Raw genomic sequence first — 26,160 nt, forward strand, 5'->3', positions numbered from 1 at the left:
AGGGTGCATATTAACTATGAATGAAATTTGCAAGTGGGTCATGCAAACTCTATGCACTTAGGCGTCTGAAGATTTTGAGCAAACAAAGGGTCGCTCATGAATGACTCATGATGATCGTTGACCTATTCATAGCGAGATATTTTTGTCACCTTTTTATCCAGGTGCAACATTTGACCTGATTTATTTGAACTGATAAACTGAAGAAACTTTACTTGCGATTACTTAACACCAGATTTTGAGATCCATATACAGGTTGCTAGATTTCAAGATGACAACTAGGGAGGGATTAATTGTTCGTATCACCCCTGTCATGCTGGCAAGACATCAATAAGAGGCAGTGTGCTGCACCACAGGAAGAGCCTGAGTAAGCGTGAAACGCGATACAAAATCTGCCAGCAACAGGTAGCACTCAACCAACACACACTAACGCACACACACACACGTACAACAGCCAGGAATTATTCTTTTTTTTGCTCCTTTATTCCTAGATGAGCCGCAGGCTCTTAGGAAGTAGGACTTGTACCCCTTTTTGTGGACATACACTTAAATTGTGTATATATGGAACCTGCACCTCTCTCTCTTTTTTTGTCGCTCTCGAGCACTTTCTATCTCTCTGTTTCTGTTGCTCTCTCACTCTCTGTCTCCCTCCTTTTCTACTCTCTTACCCACCCGGTCGAGGTTAGACAGCCGCCCTACTCTGAGTCTCTGGTCTGCTCGAGGTTTCTTACCAATAGGGAGTTTTCCCTTTGCCTCCGTCGCCTAGTGCTTGCATATGTGGGGTTCAGTTGGTCTTTCAATGAGTGAGGAGTGTGTTCTTAGACCTGCTCCATGGTGCTATATGAATAAAATGGAATTGAATTGAACTGTTGGTTAATAAGTCAGTTTAATGTATCATTCTGTTGTTTAAGTGTACTCCTTATGTACCATCATGCAAAATATCGGGCCCTGTTCATTAGTGTGAGTAATTGGACCTTTTTACACGCCATTTCCTGCTGTGGGGGATCACTTACTACTACTTGTGTCCAAAACACTCTTTCCATCCTCATGGTAACTCCCACACACACAGCTCTTCACGCTGTTTGTTTTGCGCAGGGCACATTCCTTGCATACCACCAAAGTGAAGTTTCACTTTGTTCACGCCATGAAGCCTCAAGGGCAGAGTCTGGAGATGAAGGATTTAGAATCTGTATTCTATTACCTGTACTTTTGTCAAATGTTTCTACTATTGTACTTCAAGACACTTTTTCCTATTGTCTTTTCTTTTGGCCAAACTGTCTGACCTTGAATGTCTTGGTGGTAATTTAAATATTTCTCTACAGTTTTTACAGTACTGTAGTGTGGTTGTGTGGGAGACTTGCCTGTGTGTAGCAAAGTCCCGTTTTGATTCCACTAACTATCTAAAGCATTCTGATAGCGGTTTCACCGAGCATGGATACATTCATACCAAGGACTACCTTCAATGAAATTCCATTGCTGTAATTACTCTGCTTTGCATGCTTCTTTATTTATGATCTTCTTTCATCGGCTGGTGGCATGCAGGGACCTGCTTAGGGCACTGAAAAAGAAGCTTTAATTGCCCAACATTCATTCACGCTTACCTTTTAGGATTTCAGGAAGGGGAAGGCATGCTGAATTTTTAAGTGAGTTCACAGGCCACTTATATTGAAGTTCCGTGTAGTTTACGGTTTGGGAAGTTAAAGCACTGTATTGTTTTCAGAGGCCTTCTTGTTCGGCAGTATCCAAATTAATTACCACCATCCACAGGAAATTATCTACCACCTCTTTTTTTAAACAGTGCAAACAAGTTTAACCATCTTTCCTGAATGTCTTGCTTTTAAATACAGAATAAACACTGAGGTCAAATAGAAAAGCTGTATCAAAAATATGCCTTTACAATCATAGTAATGCTTAGTTTTCAAAGTGTCATATTACGGCTAGTTTGTGTATAATGACTGTTACTGATTCCACAAATGTATAAAATCTTATATCCTGATGTTCTATTTTTAGTAATATTTCGAAGGATTGTTTTGACTACAGTATTCATTATTCTATTAATTATTTTCACAAGGTTATACAGACATGTAACGGTCCTGTGTCCTAGCCTTGAAACCCACCAGGCCACATACTCTGGTGTCTGGTTGTTTTACATACATATGGACACATAAAAATGATTTTTTTTTAACTATATTAAATATTGTATTCATTATATTCACAAGATTACAGAGATGCATCACTGTCCTGCAACCTAGCCTTGAGACCCACAGGGCCACATACTCAGGTGTCTGGTTGTTTTGCCAACACATAGCTTGAAGAAGCATTGTTTTCACTATATTTGTTAAAAACACACACAAAAATGTTTTGCTCTTGCAGAGTGATCTTTGCTCTGGGGATCTCCATGACGTTCATCAACATCCCAGTGGAGTGGTTCTCAATTGGCTTCAACTGGACCTGGATGTTGCTTTTTGGAGACATCCGACAAGGCATTTTCTATTCCATGTTGCTTTCCTTCTGGATCATCTTCTGCGGGGAGCACCTCATGGTAATGGGCCCGGGACTATTTTATTTTTTATATGTAATCCATAAAATCTTGGCACCTGTTGTCAAATGACTGCTTGAAATGTTTTGCTTCCTTCTCTTAGGACCAGACGGAGAGGAATCGTTTCTCAGTGTATTGGAAGCAAGTTGGGCCCATCGTGTTTGGGTCTTTCTGTCTCTTTATCTTTGACATGTGTGAGAGGTAAGAGGTATTTTGTCTGTATTAAACTGGCAATAGTTTGATTAAAAAAAAATATATATAAATAAATAAATTATAAACACTAAATATCTGCTTTCTGGTATGTGCACTGAATAAATGAATTGTTTTTGCATGTCACCAGAGGTGTCCAGTTGACAAACCCCTTCTATAGCATCTGGGCATCTGATGTTGGGACTGAGCTGGCTGTATCTTTTTGCAATTAATCCGTGGCTAACAACAGACAATTAGCACATTATCTTGTCCCATTTTAGCTGGACGTGACTCTAAAACTGTATTTATGCTTTGAAATAGACTATCTGCATCTGAAGATATTTGCACAAGAGCCAACTTTGCTTTTTGACGGTACACTAAATTTTTCATGGTTTCTTGTTGTTCTCACATAGATTGGTTCCCTTGACTAATAAGAGTAGGAATAATTCAGTAATGCCATATGTTGTCTCTGGCCTGGGATGGATGTATTTTTGTTGAATCTTTTTAACTTATTGCAAAGCTTGCTAAGCTGAGAATTGACATCTTAGAAGTTAGTGCTAAAACATCACTCTTCCAGTCTTTTGGCAGTCTCTAATGGTCTTTCGATGTAAAACCTTGATGCATTCTTCTAAATCTCACACAGAAGCACAGTGTCACAGAGCCATACATTATCTTTTCATTTATTGATTATCCTTTTAACCATATTATCGAAAAAGAATTAAATCCTTTCATCAAATTTAGATACGACTATACCTAATGTACATGTTGAAAATGTTGAGTCATATTTAATGGTAAATAGAGATGGACATAATAGATTAATAATAAATGTATAAATTACCTGTATGTAGTTAGTAATACAAATTTAATTGGTAATTATTCCTAAAGACGGTTCTGTCCGTCACAGACCATCGATAACATCCAAAGCACAGCATGTTCTCCAGGCAGAGAAGCAGCTTTAGTGACGGGGTACTGTCACTTCCCTGTTGCACTGACAGACTGAAGAAATCCTTCCTCTCCCATGTCCTGCGGCTTTTTCATTCCCCCGGGGATGGAAACTCTATTATTATTCCCTCCACTCTGTACTTCTGACCTTTTTTCTTTTTTTTTTTTTTTTAAACTTTTGTTGATGCTGATTAATATTTTTCTTTTTTTAATATTAGTAATATGTCAGGCCTGCTTAGCCTTGTTGTTTAATTGTGGAGACTATTGGAACGGTAGTAGATAACATCTATCTTGCAGCTGTCTCTATAAATCTACTGTATCTCTCTGTCCACCTATTCCTCAATATCTCCAGCCAGAGGAATTCAGCCACGGCATTAAAATATTAATCGATTAATTGGGAATTGCCCATTCCTAATCGAAAAATGTTTTTCGATGAAATGTCTAGATTTTGGTCTGTAATATTGTATTGCTTCGAGTCTGCATGTTATTTTGTTGTGTGCTATTGGGTGATCATCCTTATTTCCTTGACCGCTGCTCGCTCAGATGGCTTTCATTATAGTGGCAGGGATTTGCGCCTGCCTCTACTTTCTCTTCCTCTGTTTCATGGTTTTCCAAGTCTTCCGCAACATAAGTGGTAAGAGGACTTCACTTCCTGCCATGTCCAAGGCCAGACGCCTGCACTATGAGGTTTGTAAAATTGCACAATTTTTCTCTCTTCATTTGGTCCAAGTATTTCGAATAGAAAGTAATAGCAGAGCATTTGACCTTAATCCTAACCCACCATCTCTCTTGCAGGGTTTGATTTTTAGGTTCAAATTTCTCATGTTGGTCACTTTGGCCTGTGCTGCCATGACCGTCATCTTCTTCATCATCAGTCAGGTACTCTAAGTCTTAATCAGAGTAATAACAAACACTACTCAAAAAAATTAAAATTGCACATTTTAGGGTGGCCTTTTATTGTCTGCAACCTTAGACATACCTGGGCAATAATCATGGCATATTAATGTGCTACACCCCTAAAGTGGATGGATTATCTTGGCAAAGGAGACGTGCTCACTAACACACTAAATTGAGGTTTGTGAGTAATATTTGAGACAAATAGGCCTTTTGTATACATAGTAAGTTATTTTTGAGTTCAGCTATTAAAAAATGGGCTCAAAAACAAGTGTTGCGTTTATCATTTTGTTCACTGTAAGTTTACCTATAAAGAGAGGTTAAAGTGCATTTTAGGTCCATCCTGAAATTTCACCCAAAAGTCGAATATCCCTAACTTTTTGCGAGTCATGTTCAGTTTTGAAGCAGTTAAGAGGACAAAACTTGTATGGTACTTCCTGTCTCTGTCCAGGTGAATGAGGGTCACTGGCACTGGGGGGAACACACCGTGCAGGTGAACAGCGCCTTCTTCACAGGCATCTACGGAATGTGGAACCTGTACGTATTCGCCATCATGTTCTTGTATGCCCCCTCTCACAAGCGATACGGAGATGACCAGTCAAGTGGACAGTGCATCACTGGTAACTACATACCAAATTTCTATGAATACTGAGATGTACCCGTTGACATGTTTACAGTCTTTTCCTCCAGTAAATACTTTTCTTCAAGCCCAAATATAACTACTACTCTCAAATACAATGACTTCTTACTGCCACACTTATTAGTCAAATTAGGATATCGTTCACCTGCATTGTTGTTTCTCAACTGTGTTCAATGAGTGGCAGTTTTCTTAGCTTCCTGTGGTACTATCTATTTTACAGTGGGAAATCGACCGCCCCAGGAGAAAAAGCAAGAAAACAAATGCGTATTGAGCACAGTCAGACTGGCTAACCCTTAGCCACTTAACAGCCAGTGCTATCCTGAGCCATCAGGGCCAACTCTGCACTCTCATTCGCTGAATCCCACATCACTCAACATGCCAGGCCTTTTGAAGCTACACGAATTCAAAATCACAGAATGAGAGGTCTAGAATGAGAGGATGGTGACACCAAGTGGACAAAAATAATACCTGCATCTCACGTGCATATTTTGTATCTGTATTATGCATAAAGCTTTAAGATATAACAAAATAAATATATACTCGCTACTTCGCAGATCATAGTTTATTGCGGGGGGTTCTGTAAAGTACACCCCTGTGCGATAAACAACAGACTACCAGTACAAAAACAGTAGCTGTTTCCACCTATGACTGTTTTAGCCTGTAGGAAAGATACGCGTTTAATTTGATTGATTTGGCGACAAATAAATGCAAGTCAGAAAATTCACTCTACTTTGTTTGGGGTATTTCAAACACAGCAAATGTTAGCAAAATTTATTATTTGGTGGGGAATTCCCTGTGTCTTATTTGGCTGGAGAGTAAGATTTGAGTGGCTTTCTTCCAGGCTCAGAGCAAGGCAACGGTGACAAAAAGGGTTTAGGAAGTAATGAAAACCATTGATCTCTCAGATTTGGTGTCAGAGACAAGTGGAGGGTTTGACATTTTTTGGAAGCTTTCCCAAAAATGCATCAACCAGCCTCATGAGACGTGCGCTTCGCACCACTGTGTTGATTTACATCATCTAGCCTTTCGTTCTGTCGAGTCACTAGAATTCCGTATTGGCAGCAAAATGCAAAAAGGCAGACCACGCACGACCTATTAAGCGGTGGTTCTCAAACTGGGGTCCCCAGCCTCACGAGGGTCCACAAAATAATCTGCAATACATTACATTATTATATTGTATCCTTTAAACATAGTGCATACCTACATATTGTATTGGACCGGCGCACCAATAAAACAAACAAACTAAATAATTTACTCCTCCCTAGTTTATCTTTGGACTAATCCGGCATATGCGCAACCTACTACTGCATTTGGCAAAACGGGTCTAAGCACTTCCTCCTGGTTTGGTTACACAAATGGCGAAGGGGGCCATGACAATGCGACCGTATGAACTTTAAATGTCTTAAAAATTTATTTTTTAACACAGGATGTCTCCACAGAGCGGCCAAGGATGACAATATTCAATGTTTAGGCTTCGTTCGTGTTTACATATATTTTTAAAAGTAAATGATGTACATGTATTTAACTTTTGTCCAAAGACACCAGCCATAAAGAATACCAAATTTTGGCAAGTTTGGCTTCAAACAATCATATAATCAAACTATAGTTTTACTGCGCGAAAGCATAGCATCCATGGGAAGTCAACCATCACATTTTCCGTTTGGTCATGTGAAGTTCCACATATCGCGGATTAAGAACTCTATGATTGTGTTATCTGTCTTTTTTTATCTTTTTTTTTTTTTTTTTTTTTTAACAAAAAAACAGTATTACAGGAATAAAGTCCCATTTTTTTTCAAGAACAAAGCTTTTTTGTTTTACGAATATAGCTCCTTTTTTTAAATGGACGTCTTTTTTGGAATAGAGGGTGTAAAATTATGAGAATAAAGTTGTTGTTTTTCGGTTCCCTTGTTAACATACGACTTGCATCGTTCAGATTTGAATTTAATGCAGTGGGGCCTAGAGATATGAAGTTTATTTATTCTACAACCCCATTTCCAATGAAGTTGGGACGTGTTAAACATAAATAAAAACAGAATACAATGATTTGCAAATCATGTTCAACCTATATTTAATTGAATACACTACAAAGACAAGCTATTTAATGTTCAAACTGATAAACTTTGTTTTTAGAAAATAATCATTAACTTAGAATTTTATGGCTGCAACACCTTCCAAAAAAGCTGGGACAGGTGGAAAAAAAGACTGAGCAAGTTGAGGAATGCTCATCAAACACCTGTTTGGAACATCCCACAGGTGAACAGGCTAATTGGAAACAGGTGTGTGCCATGATTGGGTATAAAAGGAACTTCCCTGAATTACTCAGTCATTCACAAGCACAGATGGGGCGAGGTTCACCTCTTTGTGAACAAGCCCATGAGAACATAGTCGAACAGTTTAAGGACAATGTTCCTCAACGTACAATTCTAAGGAATTTAGGGATTTCATCATCTACGGTCCATATCATCAAAAGGTTCAGAGAATCTGGAGAAATAACTGTATGTAAGCGGCAAGGCCGAAAACCAACATTGAATGCCCGTGACCTTCAATCCCTCAGGTGGCACTGCATCAAAAACCGACATCAATGTGTTAAGCATATCACCACATAGGCTCAGGCACACTTCAGAAAACCAATGTCAGTAAATACAGTTCGGCCCTACATCCGCAAGTGCAACTTGAAACTCTACAATGCAAAGCAAAAGCCATTTATCAACAAATCCCCAGAAACTCCACCGGCTTCTCTGGGCCCGAGCTCATCTAAGATGGACTGAAGCAAAGTGGAAAAATGTTCTGTGGTCCGACAAGTCCAAATTTCAAATTGTTTTTGGAAATTGTGGACATCGTGTCCTCCGGGCCAAAGAGGAAAAGAACCATCCGGACTATTATGGACGCAAAGTTCAAAAGCCAGCATTTGTGATGGTATGGGGCTGTGTTAGTGCCAATGGCATGGGTAACTTAGAGTGTGGGTACTAGACTGGCCTGCCTGCAGTCCAGACCGGTTTCTACCTACAAAGCTTCAACAATTAGTGTCCTCAGTTCCAAAATCTTTATTTGAATGTTGTTAAACGAAAAGCTGATGTAACACAGTGGTAAACATGACACTGTCCCACCTTTTTTGGAATGTGTTGCATCCATAAAATTGTAAGTTAATGATTATTTGCTAAAAACAAAGTTGATCAGTTTGAACATTAAATATATTGTCTTTGTAGGGTATTCAATTAAATATAGGTTGAACATGATTTGCAAATCATTGTTTTTATTTGTTTAATACAACCTCCCAACTTAATTGGAATTGGGGTTGTATGATATCTGTAATTCTCTTTGTGTAGTTTGAACGTAAACTTCAACTGGTAGTTACAATAATCGCTTGAAGCTTCTTTTTTTTAAGAATTGTTCACTTTGCCAAACTGTTGTTTGTTGTAAAGTAAGTAGAGTTCACTGCCACTCATATCTCAAATTTTTGCTCGCAAGTCAAAGCAGAAACGGGCCGGATGGCTCACCTCAAATAACTCATAAGTCTGGTCACTCGTATCTCAGGGCACCACTTTACCCGTTTGTGCAGGAGATACTGCGGCAAACAGCGGGGAGGACATCCAACTGACTACAACCATCACTCATGTCGACGGTCCCACTGAGATCTACAAGATGACTGGAAAAGAGGCACAAGAGTAGACCCCGCACTGTTATTGACACATGCCCTTTATTACCTACTGTTCCAAATACCCCCTTTCCCACTTACATTCTGTACATAAGTTACAAGCATTTCTCTTTATACTGTATACTGCCAGGCTGATAGAGCAGTGGCAGTCCACCTTTGCATGAACCTTCCAACCTCCAGCTGCGGTATCTTTCAAACCATCGACAATACTCACAAAAAGTTAAGGATACTAACATTTTGTAAGTAGTGTATTTCACACCAATGTCTCTGTTGTTTTCCCAAAATTCTGAATACTCTAGTCATTTTCATTTCATGATGGATACATTTCATACACTTTTTGTACAATTGTTTTTACATGTTGCACAACACTTTTGACACCAAGTCGGGTACTTGAAAGCTGCTTCACAGACAAATGTATTAGTTCAAAATGTTACATTTATCCTGTTTGGCACTACAGTTTAACTGTTTAAGACCTGAGCTTTTGATGGGAAAGGACAGCGTGATTTATTTTTTATGAATGCCTTGCTGTCATTAGGTTTAATTTTCTATCCTGTAATATTCATAGTGAAGGCAATAGAACCTGTCACTAATCTCTTCCATAGAAAGTACACGTGACACACATAATTGTGATTTTCTGTTTGTTTTTGTTTTGTTTAATCATGGGGTAATGTACAGACCACATAGCCTATTTTTGTTTTTCTGACTTCAAAACAATGTATCAAACTCTGCCATGTTAAGAGTGTAGAAGTTGCCAGTAGTCTATTAAATGTAATGTTTTTGTTATTTGCTTTTTATTGTAATTTAAATAAAGTACTTAACTATTTGTGGACTTGTCCATTTTCTTAAGTGCTTGTTTTCATCATGCTGACTGGCAGGTGAGCTGGATCCTATCCCAGCTGACATTCGACGAGAGGTAGGGTACACCCTGGACTGGTCGCCAGTGAACCACAGGGCACGTATAAACATGACCATTCGCACCTTCAATTCAGCTAAAAAGCATGTTTTTGGTATGTGGGAGGAAGCTGTAAAACTCACGCAAGCACGAGGAGAACATGCAAACTCCACAGAGGAAGGATGGAACCAAGATTTCAAACTGAAACTCAGAGCTGAGGTAGATTGGCTAACCACTGGGCCATCATGCAGGTTTTTTTGCATTCATGTTTATCTGTCTCGTTGGTTTTACGTTCAAGTTCGATAAATCGAGGAGAAAAATGTTCAGTGGTGGTCCGGCAACAGAAATGCTGAAATAATTCTGGATTTGCGCTGCTATTAAGCTACAAGTGTAAATGGAGAGCGCCACCACGAGTCTCATAGCAGAACTTTCATTTCTTGGCATCTGTAAAGGTAACTTGTGTAACAGGAAGTGGTGACCCACTGAATAAAACATGCTGAAATGGCTAGTATGGATCTATCCATCCATCCATTTTTGGAGGCGCTTCTCCTCACTAGGGTCGCGGGCGTGCTGGAGCCTATCCCAGCTATCATCTGGCAGGAGGGGGGGGTTTACATCCTGCACTGGTTGCCAGCCAATCGCAGGGCACATGTAAAGAAACAACCAGTTGCACTCACATTCACACCTACGGGCAATTTAGAGTTTTCAATTAACGTGCATGTTTATGGGATGCGGGAGGAAACCGGAGTGCCCGGAGAAAACCCACACAGGCACGGGGAGAACATGCAAACTCCACACAGGCGGGGCCGGGGATTGAACCCCGCTCCTTAGAACTGTGAGGCTGACGCTCTGACCAGTCGTCCACCGTGCCTAGTCTGGATCTATTTACATGTAAATACATGGATGAATTTATCAGCCATAAAATTGTAGTGCATACATTAAATTTCAAGTTTGTTTTTTATCATGCAAAATCACACTGAGTCATTCCAAAGCACTTAACATTAAAAACAAGTAAACACAGACACAACAACGGTACACGAATGAAATATTTTGAGCAATCATCACACGAAATTTGTTTTAATCTTTTGATGCCAGTGAGTATTCTGGCAGCACTATTTTGTACTCATTGTAGTTTTTTTTGGTGATCTATAGGGGTAAGCTGGAAAGAAGGACATTGCAGTCGTCGAGTCTAGAAGAAACAAATGGATGGACTAGGGTTTTGGCATCTGGGGTTGTTATCATTGAGCAAATCTTGGAGATGTTACGTAGGTGAGAGAAAGCTGTTTTGGAAATGTCTTGAATGTGAGCAGTAAAGGAGAGACTGTAGCACTTGGGGTAATTGTACAGTTATTGAGGTTGAGATCTGCATGAAGGAGTTTGTTTTTGGCCCCAATTTCCAGCACAGCACAGTGATTTGTGAGTGGTCATTGGGAGTGATAGTTATATAGATTTGAGTGTCTTCTACATAACAGTGAAATTGTACAGCATAGTGACGGAGGATGGATCCTAGAGGAAGAATATATATAGATAGAAAGGTAGAGGGCCAAACATTTAGCCTTGTGCCACAGTTTACTGTACAGCTATCACAGCAAAAGCGTCTATGAGAGACACATGTTCTCTTTGATAGGTAGGAGGTGAACCAGGAAAGTGCAGAATTGCTAATATGGAGAAGAGTTGAGAGACGAGACGAGAGCGCTATTGACGATGTTGTGAGGATGGGTGCAGGGTGTTGGGAATAGTTCCTTGATAAGTTTAGCGTGGAAAGGGCCCACTTGAGAAGTTGTACATTTGGTGGAGAGTATTAGATTAAATTGTGAGAATGAGAGGTGGGTGGTGGTCTCAATGTTGTGTTGGTGACCAATTGGGGGTACAGCAGCCTTCTTTGTTACGGATATGATTATTTAATTCCTCATAGAGTCAATTTTGTTGATAAAGTGTAGAAATTGAGGGGCAGTAAAAGGGGTATTTGTTATACAAGCGGGTTTGATACATAGTGTCAAAAGGGAACTGAGGACTTTTATCGCTGTTGATGAGAGTTGAATAATAGGAGGTCCTGTCCTTAGAGAGCATCGCTCAGGTTGCTGTGCCACTCTGCATGTCCCGCATCAGATTCGGTGGTCCGCCGTCTGCATTCTAACCTTCTACACAACAATTTCTTAGGGCGGGTTTCGGTGGTGTACCAGGGCGTACAACAAAAGTACACTTTTTTTCTTTGTTAATATATACTATTAGCCGACGTTTTTTTAATTGTTTAAATATTTTTTGGCTGTAACACTATCAGAGGCACTGACCTACATTTACAACCTAAATTCTCTTATTTGTTCCCAAGAGTCTATTCTCTTTATTTGTTTGCAGTTTCACTTCGCTGTACTGCTTCCAGTACTTGTATGTAGATGTTAGATGATATATTTTGTCCAATCACATTTCCACCACTATGTCTCTAATTTGTCTAGAGCTTTGAGAAGCAGCTATGCTGGCTCAACTCCAACTATCTTAGCAATATGACGATTTCTTTAACTATGAGATTTCACATTCGTCCCCCTGTGCCTGGATGCTGGCCCTCGATGACATCAGCAGTTTTCCGTCCTCTGACTGGTTGGTCAAAGCAAAACTTGTTACAGCCAAATTCGACTAGCAGAACATTTCTGCCATCTATACACATTAAAAATAATCAGCATCTTTGGTGAGTATGATGTGTCTTATTTAAACGTGTTATGTTTTTGTCATGTTATTAGATAAATATTGATTCTGAACTGTTCCGGACGATGTCTCCGGCAGAGTTCCAGGCTGTTATATTTCTTTTTTACAGGGATGTGCACAAGCATTTTTGGGGGCCGATGCTCAAGCTGAGAAAAGGGCACCCATCACCACAATTATTCATACGATTAAGAAAAAACATTGGTATGTATTTAACTTACGTTGATTTCTGTCAACAAAATCAACACAGTCAATAATACAACTGTTAACAAAGGAGGTGAACGTAGGCTACAGTGGATATAAAAAGTCAACACACCCTTGTTGAATTGACAGGTTTTTTTTTTTAGGGAGAATGAGGCGGCCTGGGATCAAGACGGGAACATATGCACAATTATCCCAAGGACTCTAATAAATGCCCATCATATTTCAAAACAGTTTGATTAAAATTGATGACAGAGCGGGGATTTCTGTTTTTAAAAATATTGATGAATGAAGAAAAAAAAGATGTGCTGGAGCAAGAAGGGCATTATTTTGTCAAGGGCAAAGGGGCAGGTGCTTGAGCACCACCTAATGGCTATGTCCGCACGTGCCTGGGTTTTTGCACATGATTTCTATCATTTCGACGCGATAGCGGTATATATCAAGAGGTGGATCCCCACCGAAGGCCCAGCTACCAAACGCGCGGAACCTCGAAACTGAAAGCACGTCTTATTTTGAAACTCTGACCGGAAAGCTGAGTCTCTGCCAAGCGCTAACTTGACGCAAGCGAACATCCGCCGGAGTCTCGTGGATTGGACCGCCTCTCTCCTCCCGTCAAAATTCGGGTGTTGTCGTCTCGAAGCGCCCTGTCGGAGGAGGAAAAGGAACGGCGACGTGAACTCGCACTGGCTAGCGTTTTGACAACAAGGGGGCAAAAAAAGGGAGAAAAAAAGTCAAAGATAATTCAATATTAACAGTAAACGTCAGCGGAAAGTGAAAGCGGCGCGACTCTGCAGCCTTGAAGTGGGCGGACTGTGTGTTTCTTGTCCTTTTTTCCCCCCAGCTGGCTGTCCACTGTGTGTTGTAAACACGTTAAGTGTACACTTCAGTAGTTGTGACATTGTGCTACAGAGCTGAGGGAAAGGTCTCCTCCCAGCGTGTGTTGACGGATACACCTCGACCCAGTGTAGAGACACGGAAAGACCTGAGCGTACGTTAACCACATCGGCCAGGTAAGACGCTGTCCTGGCCATACATTTCAACATGATCGCCTTCTTCCAGTTGTTTCGTGTGGCAAGCTCTCATTGCAACCCCACAGCTCTTTACTAGACCCGAATCTCGTAAAACCGACGATAGAAATGTGACTTTTTATGGGCGCATTCAACAGGTAGAGTGATGGAGGCTAAAGGCTGTGCTGGGGCCTTGGGAGTACAAGATTCCCCGCAGGCTTCCACTGTTTGTATCTTTTGGAAAGTAAATCAATTTTCCCACGAGTCTTTTACAGATTCAGTGGAATCTTGACTTACTTACTTTCACTCATCTCTCCAATGAATATTGCCGAGGAAATTAATTAATTGCATTAATCTGTTCCAGCCTCCCTAAAACCACCTCAGTTGTTTTGTTATACGTTTTTAATAAAAGAAAAGTAACACTGAAATGGACACAAACCCTAATAAAACAAAATAAATGAGAATGTAAAGAAATAAACTCTTTCTAAACTGTAATTACTGAACTGCACTGTAGTATCTGTGTTGGATGTTTGATTTTTTAAGGGGTGTGGCCTAGTGAGTGACGTCAGGAGCTAGCGTCTGTTATTCTGCGTGTGAGCATTTGGGCGTGAGTTGTGGTCTACAGCAGCACCATCTGAGTGTTCTCATTTTGTATTTGTATGTTTGACTCTTTGTCCCCTTCACCAAACGTCTGAAAGTGCATCAGCGACTGTGGCTCACGTTGCCCACGTCACATATGCTCATAATGTGTTTTTGTCATAACTTACATTTTGGCTTGCAACACAAAGCAAAAATACAGCCAAACGAAGGCTCGTAATTCAAAATCTCGTAAATTTGGAAAGCACTCTTCCTTTATGTTCAGTGTGAAGCCGTTTGATTTCAAACTTGGTGTCACGGAGGACGCGAAGGCCCCACACGGGGAAGTGAGCAGATGCTTGTCCAATTTCACTTAACTGGTCCTAAAATTACTATTTATTGATGACCAATAATGTATCTTGGTTCATCTATCAATGCCTGCGACGTATAGTGACAGGCAGAACAATTAAATGCTCTTCCTTTAGAAGGTACATAATTGACTCGTCTAGCCACTTCTTGTGCCATTTCTGTTCGGTGGTGATATTTTTCTGATGTAAACTACTTTACATTATTGGACATTCAGATTAAATTTCAGGTTGAACCTAAAATTTTATATATGCCCTGATGTTCAATGCTTCAGTAATTTACGATTCCACTTCTATGCCTTTCTGTGACTCTTCCAGTCTCTCTGTATCTCTTTTGGAACCTGTTTATGACACTCTGTGACACACCAAGCTCAGTGGCCACCTCCCTCTGAGAACATCCCGTTTTAAGTACTGCTCATCAATTTTTAGGCATCATCTTGGTCACATGATGTCAAAATGTGAACAGCATGAGGAAGAAGACTGTTTAAGTAGCAACCCTAATTGAACCAGGAAATGTATAGGGCCATTCATGGATCAAACACACGTTGTGAATTTTGCCACTCAGCTCCTGTTCCTATTCAGTACTGAAACACTGAACAGTTGGGCATGTGTATTCACAAGTTAACAGACAATCATATTAAGGTCAACTGTAAAGGCATTTTAGTTCCATCCTGAAGTTTCACTCCAACATGCCTAACTTTTTGGAAGAAATGTAAATATGCCTTGGCTCAATAAAGGTTTGAAAACACAGCATTAGGAGGACAAAACACAGACAGACAATTGATAAGGCAGACTCATTAGTACCCCATTCACCGCCATCAAAGCCTTTGCTCACACAAGGGCCAGCAGCGGGAGCGGACTGGATGCTGAAGATGTCTCTCACTCACACACTCACTTCCTGTCTCCATGCTGGCACGCACACATTGTTGTTATGAATTACAGCGTTACGACACACAGGTATGAAAAGATGAAGGCTCGGAGTAGAATGAAGGGAGGTAAACACACACATAAACATGCAGGTTTTAGCCAGGCAAGCAGCAGTAACACGCTGTGTCAATTTTAGTTGTACAGTGAACCCTCGTTTATCGCGGGGGTATGTTCTAGACCACCCGCAATAGGTGAAAATCTGTGATATAGAGAAACCATATAAATAAAAAAAAACGTTTAAAGACACTGTTAAGTGAATTCAGAAATGTGTTTCTAAATATGATACAGGTGTTTGAAGACAATTGCTGAAAATGTCCAAAGACTGAGAACTACTGTATGTAGTACTCAGTTGTGGAGCTATAGCATTAAATGAGACATTTCAGTCTTCCTGATTTTTTTTTAGGCGTGGCTAAAACGGTGCTTAGTGGCCCACTTTGCAGTCTGAAATGATTACCCCCTGCCCCACTATAGAAGAACTTGAGCGCCTTTGTTCATGTCAGCGGTTGTCCGCCGCTGTGATGTGCCGTTAGCTATGCCTTCACCCCGAGAATACATCTTTCCTTCGGATATTCCGCTGGCATGTCCGCTCTAGAGCGCTTTGTTGTCGGCTGTGAGTGCATGCATGCCATACAGAGAAGGGTGGAAGTGATAGGAGGGGGGAATTATTATTTGACAGTCATCGTGTGGACCAGGTCCTGGCCGCTTAAGAGCGCCTCGGTGTTGGCTATGAGTGTGTGCACGTCACACAGACAATGACTGAAGAGTGAGGAGAAGGGACTTAAAAAAAAAAAAAAAAAAAAAAAAAAAAAGAACATCAGACTTGACAGCCAGCATGTGGCTGTCAAGTCTGATGTTGGTGCTGCTTTAGAGTGCCCCGTTGTTGTGGTGTGGAAAAACCCAGACGACCCGGTAGGATAAATTCCAGCCACTGGAGGCTTTCGAATAAATACTGTATATTTTCGCAGCTCAAACATGTAGTTCTGTGGAGACATAAGAAAGATGTTAGACAAAGAAGCATACATTTTTCCAGGTCATAGAAGTGATGCTTGATTGACAGTTGACAGTTGAGCGCGGCATGATTTCAGCACATTGAGCGGGCAAGTCTGCAGTGTTGGAGAGCCGTGAGAATGACGTTTCACGATTTTGAAGGTTCATTTTAGATACTTGATTTTTTTTTTTTTTTTAAATCATTCAAATTTGGCAGCGTTTGCTCACCTGAAACTTTTCTCTGTGGTGTTTCAAATTTAGAAGACATGTATTCTCACTTTATAGGGACTTTAAACACAAAAATGTTCAACCAAACTGTATAATTTTGTCTAACAAAAGTAGACTAGGGCGGCACCACCGTGCCGACTGGTTAGAGCGTCTGCCTCACAGTTCAGAGGACCTGGGTTCAATCCCCGGCCCCGCTTGTGTGGAGTTTGCATGTTCTCCCTGTGCCTGCGTGGGTTTTCTCCGGTGACTCCGGTTTCCTCCCACATCCCAAAAACATGCACGTTAATTGAAAACTATAAATTGCCCGTAGGTGTGAATGTGAGTGCAAATGGTTGTTTGTTTGTATGTGCCCTGCGATTGGCTGGCAACCAGTTCGGGGTGTACCCCGCCTCCTGCCCGATGATAGCTGGGATAGGCTCCAGCACGCCCGCGACCCTAGTGAGGAGAAGCGGCTCAGAAAATGGATGGATGAAAAGTAGACTAGCCTAATGCTAACGTATACATAATGCGAAACTCTGTGAACGGGCTAATGGAAATTAGCATAGATGTTACGGTAATTATAAACCTTGAAATAGCTGCTACTTTCACACACATGGAACAGCAACACATAAAAGAAGAGCATACAGTACTCACAGGCATATACTCTCTGCTCTGTGGGTCCTTTACTTGGAGGCGCATAACTCCAAATTCTAAATTCAGGATTAAGGAAAAATTATAAAAATGTTTTGATGAAGTGTTTGAGGCGGATTGGCTATATATGGTAAAAGCCCATAAAAAAAAGGCTTGAAAATCTGTGATACAGCGGGTGAAACACTAACTTGATATGAACAGCCCTTTTGTTTGATGTCATCAGGTTCTGGTCACGGGGTTGCCTGGTGCCAGGACTTTTGAACAAATGCTTGCCTCTGTAGTCACAAAAACAAAACAAAAAAAGTCGACATTCATGAGGGTGTTATTTTTGTCCCGTCGTTTTGAACAGCAACTTCTTGTTGCTCTCGGTAAAAACGTGGCCTTTGACCCTGAAAGACCAGTTTCTGCCCTCATTAGCTCTCTTGTCAGCTTTGTTGGGATGGCTTGCATCTGAATAGGTTCGCTCCTCGCTGGCAGGGTTTTCGGTGACGTGGGATGCATGTAAATTGATTAGTAACACAAAGACGCGTGGTCAAGATGGCAGCAACGATTTGCTTCGTTGTTGGATTAGTTTAAAAGGAAAGGGTTGAATGGAGTTCTACCTGTGCCCTCAGTTTGAATTTCTAACAGATTTTTTTTCTTACTTTAGTAAAACTAAAAAATACCAAAAATTCAAAATTCAGTGTCAAAAATTCTGCGTAGCAGTGTCATGTGACCAATCGAGCGCAACATTATTGGCCGGACGTTGGATGACTTGAGAATTTTTTTATTGCTTTTCCCAGCCTCTCCCTGGTTAACTTGTAGGGGTTGAACGACTTAAGATTTTTTTGTAGTCCGCTATAATGTGAGGCAAGTTGAGTTGAAGTCGAATAATTGATATTTTTCAGCACAGTACAGCAGTCCCCAACCTTTTGTTGCGCTATGGACTGGTTTCATGTTCAGACATACTGCATTTATTCAGACAGGCATAGGCAGCCATGGCCCAATGGTTAATATCATTGCCTGCCACCTAGGTTCAAGACCCCGACTGGACCATCTGCCAACATCCCCCAGGCTCATGGCTGTGGTGTCCTTGAGCAAGACACTGATACCCCGAAATGATCCCTGGGCGCTTCAGCTGCCCCCTGCTCCAGTGTGTTTGTGTTCACTGCGATGTGTTAAATGCAGAGAACAAATTTCGTGTGCATGCATGCATGTTCATGACAATAATATTTCTCTTCAATGAGCCAGCTGCTCTCATGTTGTGTTCCATACTTCATAGCTTGTTATATGACAGCACATTGTAGCCAGGCTCCTAAAAATTAAGCATTTATCTTTTTCATGTTTTCCTATATCACTTGTGCTTTTATTACATTTGAGGAGGGACTTGCATTTCGCTGATGTTGGGCAGAATCCTTGCATCTCCAAAACCATCACTTTTCAGCAACATGTTTGTTACCACGTTAACATTGCATCACCAAAGAGAGCTAGCCATTTTGAACATTTTTGATTGGTCAGTAATTGTTGAAGTTAGTGAAAAAAGTTGACCAAATTTGGACATAGGAGGTTTCTGCCTGACAGTGACGATATTTTTCAAATCACTATGTGTCTTTTGTGGTAAAATTGTTACACATACAAAGTAGCATGCCGTAGTCTAGTTGTAATGTGACAAGTGTTACTTATGTCGTAAAACGACACAAATGTCATGATATTGTTGTGTGTTTTATCATACAACTTCCACGATGACCAAAGTTCTTCTTAGCACACAGTTGTTGTTCGTGCATTATTTGACATACATTTTTGGCAATGGAGATGGAGCTAGACTTCATGCTGCTGCCCTGTCCCTGTCCCATCGTCCCCCTGGTATGAGTAATTTTAGACTAGTGGCAACCGGAATAGCAGAGGTTTGCGAGGCTAGCCGCTCTTCTCATCTACCGATAGCTTATTCTCGTACTTTCAGACCCACACAGATGACTGTGCTGCCTTGTTAGCCGGACATTTTGCCGCTTCACAAAAAGCGTTGCTGACAGTAGACTGGTGAGCCGAAAGTCCTCTCTAAATTAACCAATTGGAAGACGAGGTTCCAAAAACCTGCTTTGCGATTAGTCGACTTCAAGCTTTAACGTCTAGAGTAGTAAAGCTTTAGACGTCAATGTAGAGTAGTGAAGTTGCCGAGTCGAGTAATCGGTCCAGCCCAGTTACCCCGATATGATATTTTGATGCTTGATTTTTGACACTGAATTTTTGACACAAAATGTTTTGACACTGAATTTTACTCAGAATTTTTGTCACTGAATGTTAGAAATTCCATATTAAAAAAATACAGTGTCAGAAATTCAAACTCAGATACTCAGATACTCTTCCATAACATTGGAAAGTCCCCTGTCCAGCTTTTTGAGGAGGGGATCAATTCGATCCATCTCAGTTTAGCTTGTTAAACAATGGCCAAACTGTTTCGGATCACGTGGGAAGTAGCACACACAGCCGTAAGCAATGCTTTAATATGTTACTGGCTAACAGGCTCTTCTGGAAGTAGTGAGCATTGCATTTCCTCTCACGCAGAATGCTGCCCGACCCGATTGGCAGCTCTCTTTGTGAGTCTCTGACAGTTAGGCGTAAAAGACGAACACTTGGAATACGAATAGTACAGCGGAACCTCTAAAGTGGAACACGGTCCATTGCGCGACACTGGTTTACCTCTATTCTTTTGTTACAGTTTTCAAAACAAAATTTCCCTATTGAGATCAAATATATTATTTACAGTAACTCAGTAGAAGTGTAGTACAAACAGAAGTTAACCACCCATCCATCCATTTTCTGGGCCGCTTCTCCTCACGAGGGTCGCGGGCGTGCTGGAGCCTATCCCAGCTATCATCGGGCAGGAGGCGGGGTACACCCTGAACTGGTTGCCAGCCAATCGCAGGGCACATACAAACAAACAACCATTCGCACACACAGTCACACCTACGGGCAATTTAGAGTCTCCAATTGATGCATGTTTTTGGGATGTGGGAGAAAACCGGAATGCCCGGAGAAAACCCACGCAGGCACGGGGAGAACATGCAAACTCCACACAGGCGGGGCCTTGGATTGAACCCGGGTCCTCAGAACTGTGAGGCTGACGCTCTAACCAGTCGTTCACCGTGCCGCCCAGAAGTTAACCATTCTGATATGAACATTAGGCACTCTTTCTACTCTTGATTACACTGATAAACATATACTGCCCCCCTGTCGCTCCTTTGGCCTGCTTCCTCCTCTTCTCTCCGTTACTTGCGTCCCGCAGCGGTCGCCTCGTCCTGCGGGGGAGCCGGGCGGTCTCCTGCGGGCTCTGGGGCCCGGTGTGGGGTTCTTGTCCCTGCCTGGCTTTGCGGGGGGTCCACCTCCACCTCCCATACTCCGGGGCGGGTCGTGGGGTCCGTGCGTCCTGCCCCTCCCCCCTGCCTGCCCACCTGGATTTTAAATGCATCACACACACACCCCATGTTTTGATGCACCACATACACCCATCTCTGGGGGCACTGGGTGGGGGCGGGTTGGCTGTTAGGCAGTAGTGCCTGACCCCCCACAGACACTGATACACGGGGTACGTTGGACTGCCAGTCGGGGGACCTGGCAGTCATAGTAACAGGGGGGGGAGGTGGTTCTCACTTAGTTGCATGGCGGTGCTCCTGAGGCTGGGCCCCCCCGGGCTGGATGACTGCTTGGTGTTGGGGCTGACCTCTCATGGCCCGCGGCTGCTCCTTGGGCCCCCCCCTTATCGTTCCCTTGTCGGGTGCCCCTATCCGCCCTCCTTTCCAACAAACAAGGGACACTCTCCCGCCCTCGTGCTGGGCGGGGACTGGCTGCATCGCGGGCCCTGTGGGTTGGGGGCGTCTGGCTCTTCTGGGGGTGGAGGGGCAGGTGTGGTGGCGTGGCGTGTGGGGCGTTCGATGGGGGTTGGGGGGTTTGGCTGGGGGGGTGGCATTGGGTCCCTGCGGCCCCCACTGGGTGGCCAGTTGTCGTGGCGCCTCGGTGGGGCCGGCAGACCGCCCCGGGTCCCTCGGTGTGGGACGTGTCCTGTTCGCCGGCCTGATCCCGCCCCTCGATTGATTGGGTGGTATCCTCAGCCGCCGCGGTGCGGCCACAGCAATTACAGAACACTTCTGTCAGTCTTAGTGCATGTAAAACGGTGTCAATTCACTTGCATGTATCCGCAGGCAGACACTCCTAGGACTCTTTCACTGGGTGTGGGGACACGCACTTACTGCGACAAATAACTCATGAATATGCAAATTGCTTGTGTATCCCCTCACTTATACTCTCGTCCTGTAGACTTTTATAATTTACATTAAAAAGCTTAAAAACTCCACTGTGACACAGTAGACTGCATTTATTTACTGCGCTATTTTGCTAGTTGTGGTTTGGACATTTTAAGAAACTTAAAAAGTAGTTTTTTTTAACTACTTACCCAGACTTGCAGTCAGAAATACATTTTCTGGAAAATCCCAAATGTTGTAAAGTTCAAGTACACTTTATAATGTTGAAATGGTCAGATTTACTGTAAATAAATTGTAACTTTTCCCTACTCCTTTTTGGGAGGGCAGCACACACTGCTACTGTATGGGATATTTACTGTATATTTTCGTTTTTTTGTTTAGTTTTTTTCTGTACTGAATGTTAGAAATGAAATACTCAATTAAAAAAAAATTATAATTAAAAAAAATTCACCGTTGGGAAGATAATGCAAAGCGACATCTCTCATGTTTTAGTTACTAAAATAATCTCAAAATGCTTCAATCTTTACGATTTCAATTTCTTTTCCCATTTGTCATTTCTCGTCTCTTATTACTGGACTCTGGCTATGTTCATAATAAACCGAACAGCGCAAATCTATTTGGGGTTAATGAGAGGCATTTTCAATGGTGACAGGTGTGCGCTGACTCCCATTTATCATGAGTCTGTTTGTGATTGATTTTGTATGAACATAGACACATCCCCGGTCATCAAATGGTGTGCACACTTGTGCAACCACATGATCACAGTCGTTTATTGTGTGAATGCATTCACACATGTTATTCTACCTTTATTTTTATCTTTATTGTGTGAATGCTCAAGCATGACGGGCTTCTCCTTCGCCATTTTACATCCGATTCACTCCGTTTCAACTTCGACTTGTTCGAAAGATTCACGCGACGCGTGCTATTACTCATCTAAGGCGCAACATTTTCAGATTACCCACAATTCCACATTTTACACCCAAAGAATTCCCATTCATTCCCAATGACACTTTCAACAAAATACTTTCACATCATTCTTTTTCACTTTTAAAACGTTCAGCTCATTCAGAACTTCTTCAACACACATTCCCGTATTCCCCATATTCCCCACATTCCACATTTCCACCCAGATTTTACTATTTTAACACCCAAATTCTTCCCCATTCCACTCTATTCTGCCTTGTTCCCCCCTTGCTTCCACATTTCTTCACCAATTCAAACCATTCCACTTACTACATGTTTTCCACATTCCCCACATTCAGCACACTACCCACATTATACACTGTGCATCACTGAAATTTCCGCATTTTTGCCACAATAAGACAAACTAAATTTTTTCTTATTTCTCAACCGATTCGCACCGTTCCAACTTCTACGTGTTCAGCTCCTTCAAACCAACCTCTGAACGACTCTCCTTCCACAAATTTCACGAAATTTCAAAATAAAATTCCAAATATTGCTATAACGTCCTTATTTCTCAACGGATTGGCACCGTTCCAACTTCTACGTGTTCAGCTCCTTCAAACCAACCTCTGAACGACTCTCCTTCCACAAATTTCACGAAATTTCAAAATAAAATTCCAAATATTGCTATAACGTCCTTATTTCTCAACGGATTGGCATCGTTCCTACTTCTACGTGTTCAGCTCATTCAAGTGCATGATTTAAATCAGCATTGGAGCATTCACACGTTTTTTGTGTTTGTTTGTTGTTGTTAACTGTGTAATGTGTTGAACATTGCTTCTGAATGTTTGTCTGGTTTTAGTTTTTACGATAGAATGCTATTTAGCTCCCCAGGAGGCCGTGTTTGTTTCATGAGTGTAGCAAACAACTCGACTTGATTGTGAGTCGAGCCTTTGAATGCAGATACAGTAATAAACTGTGAGAAACCAATAACCAGGCATCAGGATTTAATACTGGAATCCCTGTGAATTGATCCACTTTACTGAAATCTTAATAAGGACATGTATGTACATTATTTGTGTTACTCGTCACAAGCTTTAGCTTCCAGTGGTTGGCTTTTGCTTGAATTCCTCCGTAGCTAGGAGCAGATGTACTTAGAGGAGTGGTGGTGAATAGTGATACAGTCACACCCTACTGTTGGTTTGGCAACGGAACAAATGCGTTCACGGAATACCAAGCTTTACTGGAAGTCTTAATTTGCCCAGAAAAGGCCAACTCACTGACATATGCACACGAAAACTCCAAATATTTAGTTTTATTTTGCTGCTTATATCTGAATTTAATGTTCGAAGCAAAAACAGCATTGAATGATTCTTGAGGAAACTTTTATACAGGAAGTCACCTGTTTGTAGCATTCGCTCCCTAATCAGGTTGACATCAACCTCAGATTTGTAGTCAACAAGCCAGTCAGGAAGTGTTGCCATAGCAACTCTCTCAAATGGGTGAGAAAAGAAAGAACAACCCATTGCTGTTTTCATTTCTCGCTGTAATTCCTGGGAGTTAGAGTATGAGATGGAGTTTTCTTCACCATCTGTGAAAGAAACAGCGATGTGACATATAGCCTGTACTGTATATGCGCTGCGTTGATAAATGATGGCGTGCATTATGGTGTATGGGGTGAATGACACAGCGCATGTTAGACCAGGGCTGGGAAAAGGCCAGATTTTAGTTTTCAAATGCACAGATACTGTAGGCCATGTAATTCCTGGATGAGTTAAAAAAGGTTAAAATATGTGTGTAAGCTGTGTAAAAGAGCAGCATTCCCTGAATATGGAATGTGATCTAATGTGTGTACAGTAGTGTCTTGACTTGCGAGTTTAATCTGTTATGTGACCACGCTTCCACTCAAAACACTCAAAAGTATGAGGAGTCTCTGTAGCAAAAATGCACTGTTGGTACAGTCAGTGATTGGGGCAATCGATCATTGCAAGCAGCCTCTCAAAATGTCCACACACTCCATTAATTTCACCTGATTCCTGTCTTTGTGGCAATGTGCTTCTTCCTTGACAATCACACCATGTTATTGTGGTTCAATACAAAATAATACAATACAATATATTATATATAGAGCCTCAAAACCAGATAGGTCACACTTTTTCCCTTGCAGCACACAGGAAGATGTGCGGTGTTGCTTGTCACTTAACCAGTAGAGGTAGCATATTTCCTACTCGTTGTGGGACACTAGTCTGGATATACAAAATGTATGAGACCCGTGCAAGTAAGGTGTGTTTTCAGTGTGAAAAACTACACCTAGCACAGTTGGATAGCTAGCAGATACGATTGCAGGGACCTGTTTTGAAATGTGCAGGTAATTTAAAAAAAAATTATTTGTATTTATTTAACCTTTATTTATAAAGGTAAGGCAATTGAGAAAAGATTCTAATTTGCAATGCTGTCCTGGCAGCAGACAGCAGAGTAAACCAAAGCGAAATATAAGAAAATTACATTGCATCATAACACACGGTTGATAAAAGGTTCAGAATAGGCTAACAACAGGTGCAGCGATCAAATACTTTGACCCTCACTAACTTTTAAATGATGATTAATGAGGTGAGTTTTATTATTTGTTGAGGAGTGTTCCAGTTGTTTGGGGCACATTGAAAAGATTGACCAAAAGTAGGGCAGACTTTGGGAACGAAGAGGTTGGATATTGAAGAGGTACAGTATAAAATAAAACTGCTGAACAGAGAGTGCAGGTGGTGGTATGCAGGGTGAGCAGACAGTAAAGATAGGCTAGAGCAGGGGTCCCCAAACTTTTTCCACATAACTTTTCCCTTCTCTGATGGGGTGCCAGGGTCCGTTTGTAACAGAAAAAGTGTGACGATCGCAGGGGTGCCTAAACATAAACATTTATTGTTTTCCAGAAAGCAACACATAACCAAATATGAATCACCCTTTCCGGGATCTTCACAGAAAAAAAAAGTCAGGAAATACGTACAAATGTATTCTGCTGAGCTAACTGTCCACCTTTTAGCTTTGAGAGTTTGTCTGCTCGCATTTGGCCTTGCAAGCTATCATACTTGTCTTTGTGACGGGATTCATAGAGTTGGCGCAGATTGTATTCTTTGAATACCGCCACCGCCTCTCGACAGATGAGACAAACAGCCTTTTCTTTGCATTAAATAAATTATAATAATCGTTTGTCCACTGCAGGTTAAATACCCTGCATTCGGAATGAATTTTTCTCTTTCCTAACCTTTTTGCCATTATTCTGTTCTATTTGATAGGAGTGAGTCGAGGATGTTTTTTTTCTGGGGGGGGGGTTTCAGATAGGGGCACAGACTGCAGAAGGGTGGAATAGAGTGTCACGTTCTATTCGTGTATTAGTCTTGGTCACGTGGCCAGACTGGAAAAAAAAAATCATACTGCGTCTCTGGTATTTTTCAGGGGGCCGGGCCAAATGTGGAGGCGGGCCGTAGTTTGGGGACCACTGGGCAAGGGTCTTAGAACACTATCTCACTGGCCTGCAGGCTAGTTGGCAACCTAATGAGTACGTGACTTCTCCTGGAGAATAGACATGTCACCAAGGAGTCGCGTTCAAATCGAAAATAATTGACAACTCTAAATTGCCCGTAGGTGTGAATGTGAGTGCGAAT

At 41.7% G+C, this 26,160-nt stretch overlaps 2 protein-coding genes across 2 annotated transcripts in view; both read left to right on the plus strand.

The window, feature by feature from the left end:
- The window catches only part of wls (Wnt ligand secretion mediator), a 30,855-nt gene extending 21,176 nt beyond the window's left edge, over positions 1-9,679 (plus strand). The window contains exons 6-12 of the mRNA XM_061694425.1: positions 2,371-2,539; positions 2,640-2,737; positions 2,877-2,940; positions 4,211-4,354; positions 4,463-4,546; positions 5,013-5,181; positions 8,761-9,679. Coding sequence (XP_061550409.1) covers positions 2,371-2,539; positions 2,640-2,737; positions 2,877-2,940; positions 4,211-4,354; positions 4,463-4,546; positions 5,013-5,181; positions 8,761-8,870 — 838 coding nt within the window. The 3' untranslated portion in view covers positions 8,871-9,679. The remainder of the gene's footprint in view (positions 1-2,370; positions 2,540-2,639; positions 2,738-2,876; positions 2,941-4,210; positions 4,355-4,462; positions 4,547-5,012; positions 5,182-8,760) is intronic.
- Positions 9,680-13,236: 3,557 nt separating this feature from the next.
- The window catches only part of gng12a (guanine nucleotide binding protein (G protein), gamma 12a), a 56,996-nt gene continuing 44,072 nt past the window's right edge, over positions 13,237-26,160 (plus strand). The window contains exon 1 of the mRNA XM_061694904.1: positions 13,237-13,656. The gene's annotated coding sequence lies outside the window, so the exon portion shown is untranslated. The remainder of the gene's footprint in view (positions 13,657-26,160) is intronic.

The sequence above is a fragment of the Phycodurus eques genome, chromosome 13 (genome assembly GCF_024500275.1).
Source record: "Phycodurus eques isolate BA_2022a chromosome 13, UOR_Pequ_1.1, whole genome shotgun sequence".
In the NCBI taxonomy this organism is placed as follows: Eukaryota; Metazoa; Chordata; class Actinopteri; order Syngnathiformes; family Syngnathidae; genus Phycodurus; species Phycodurus eques.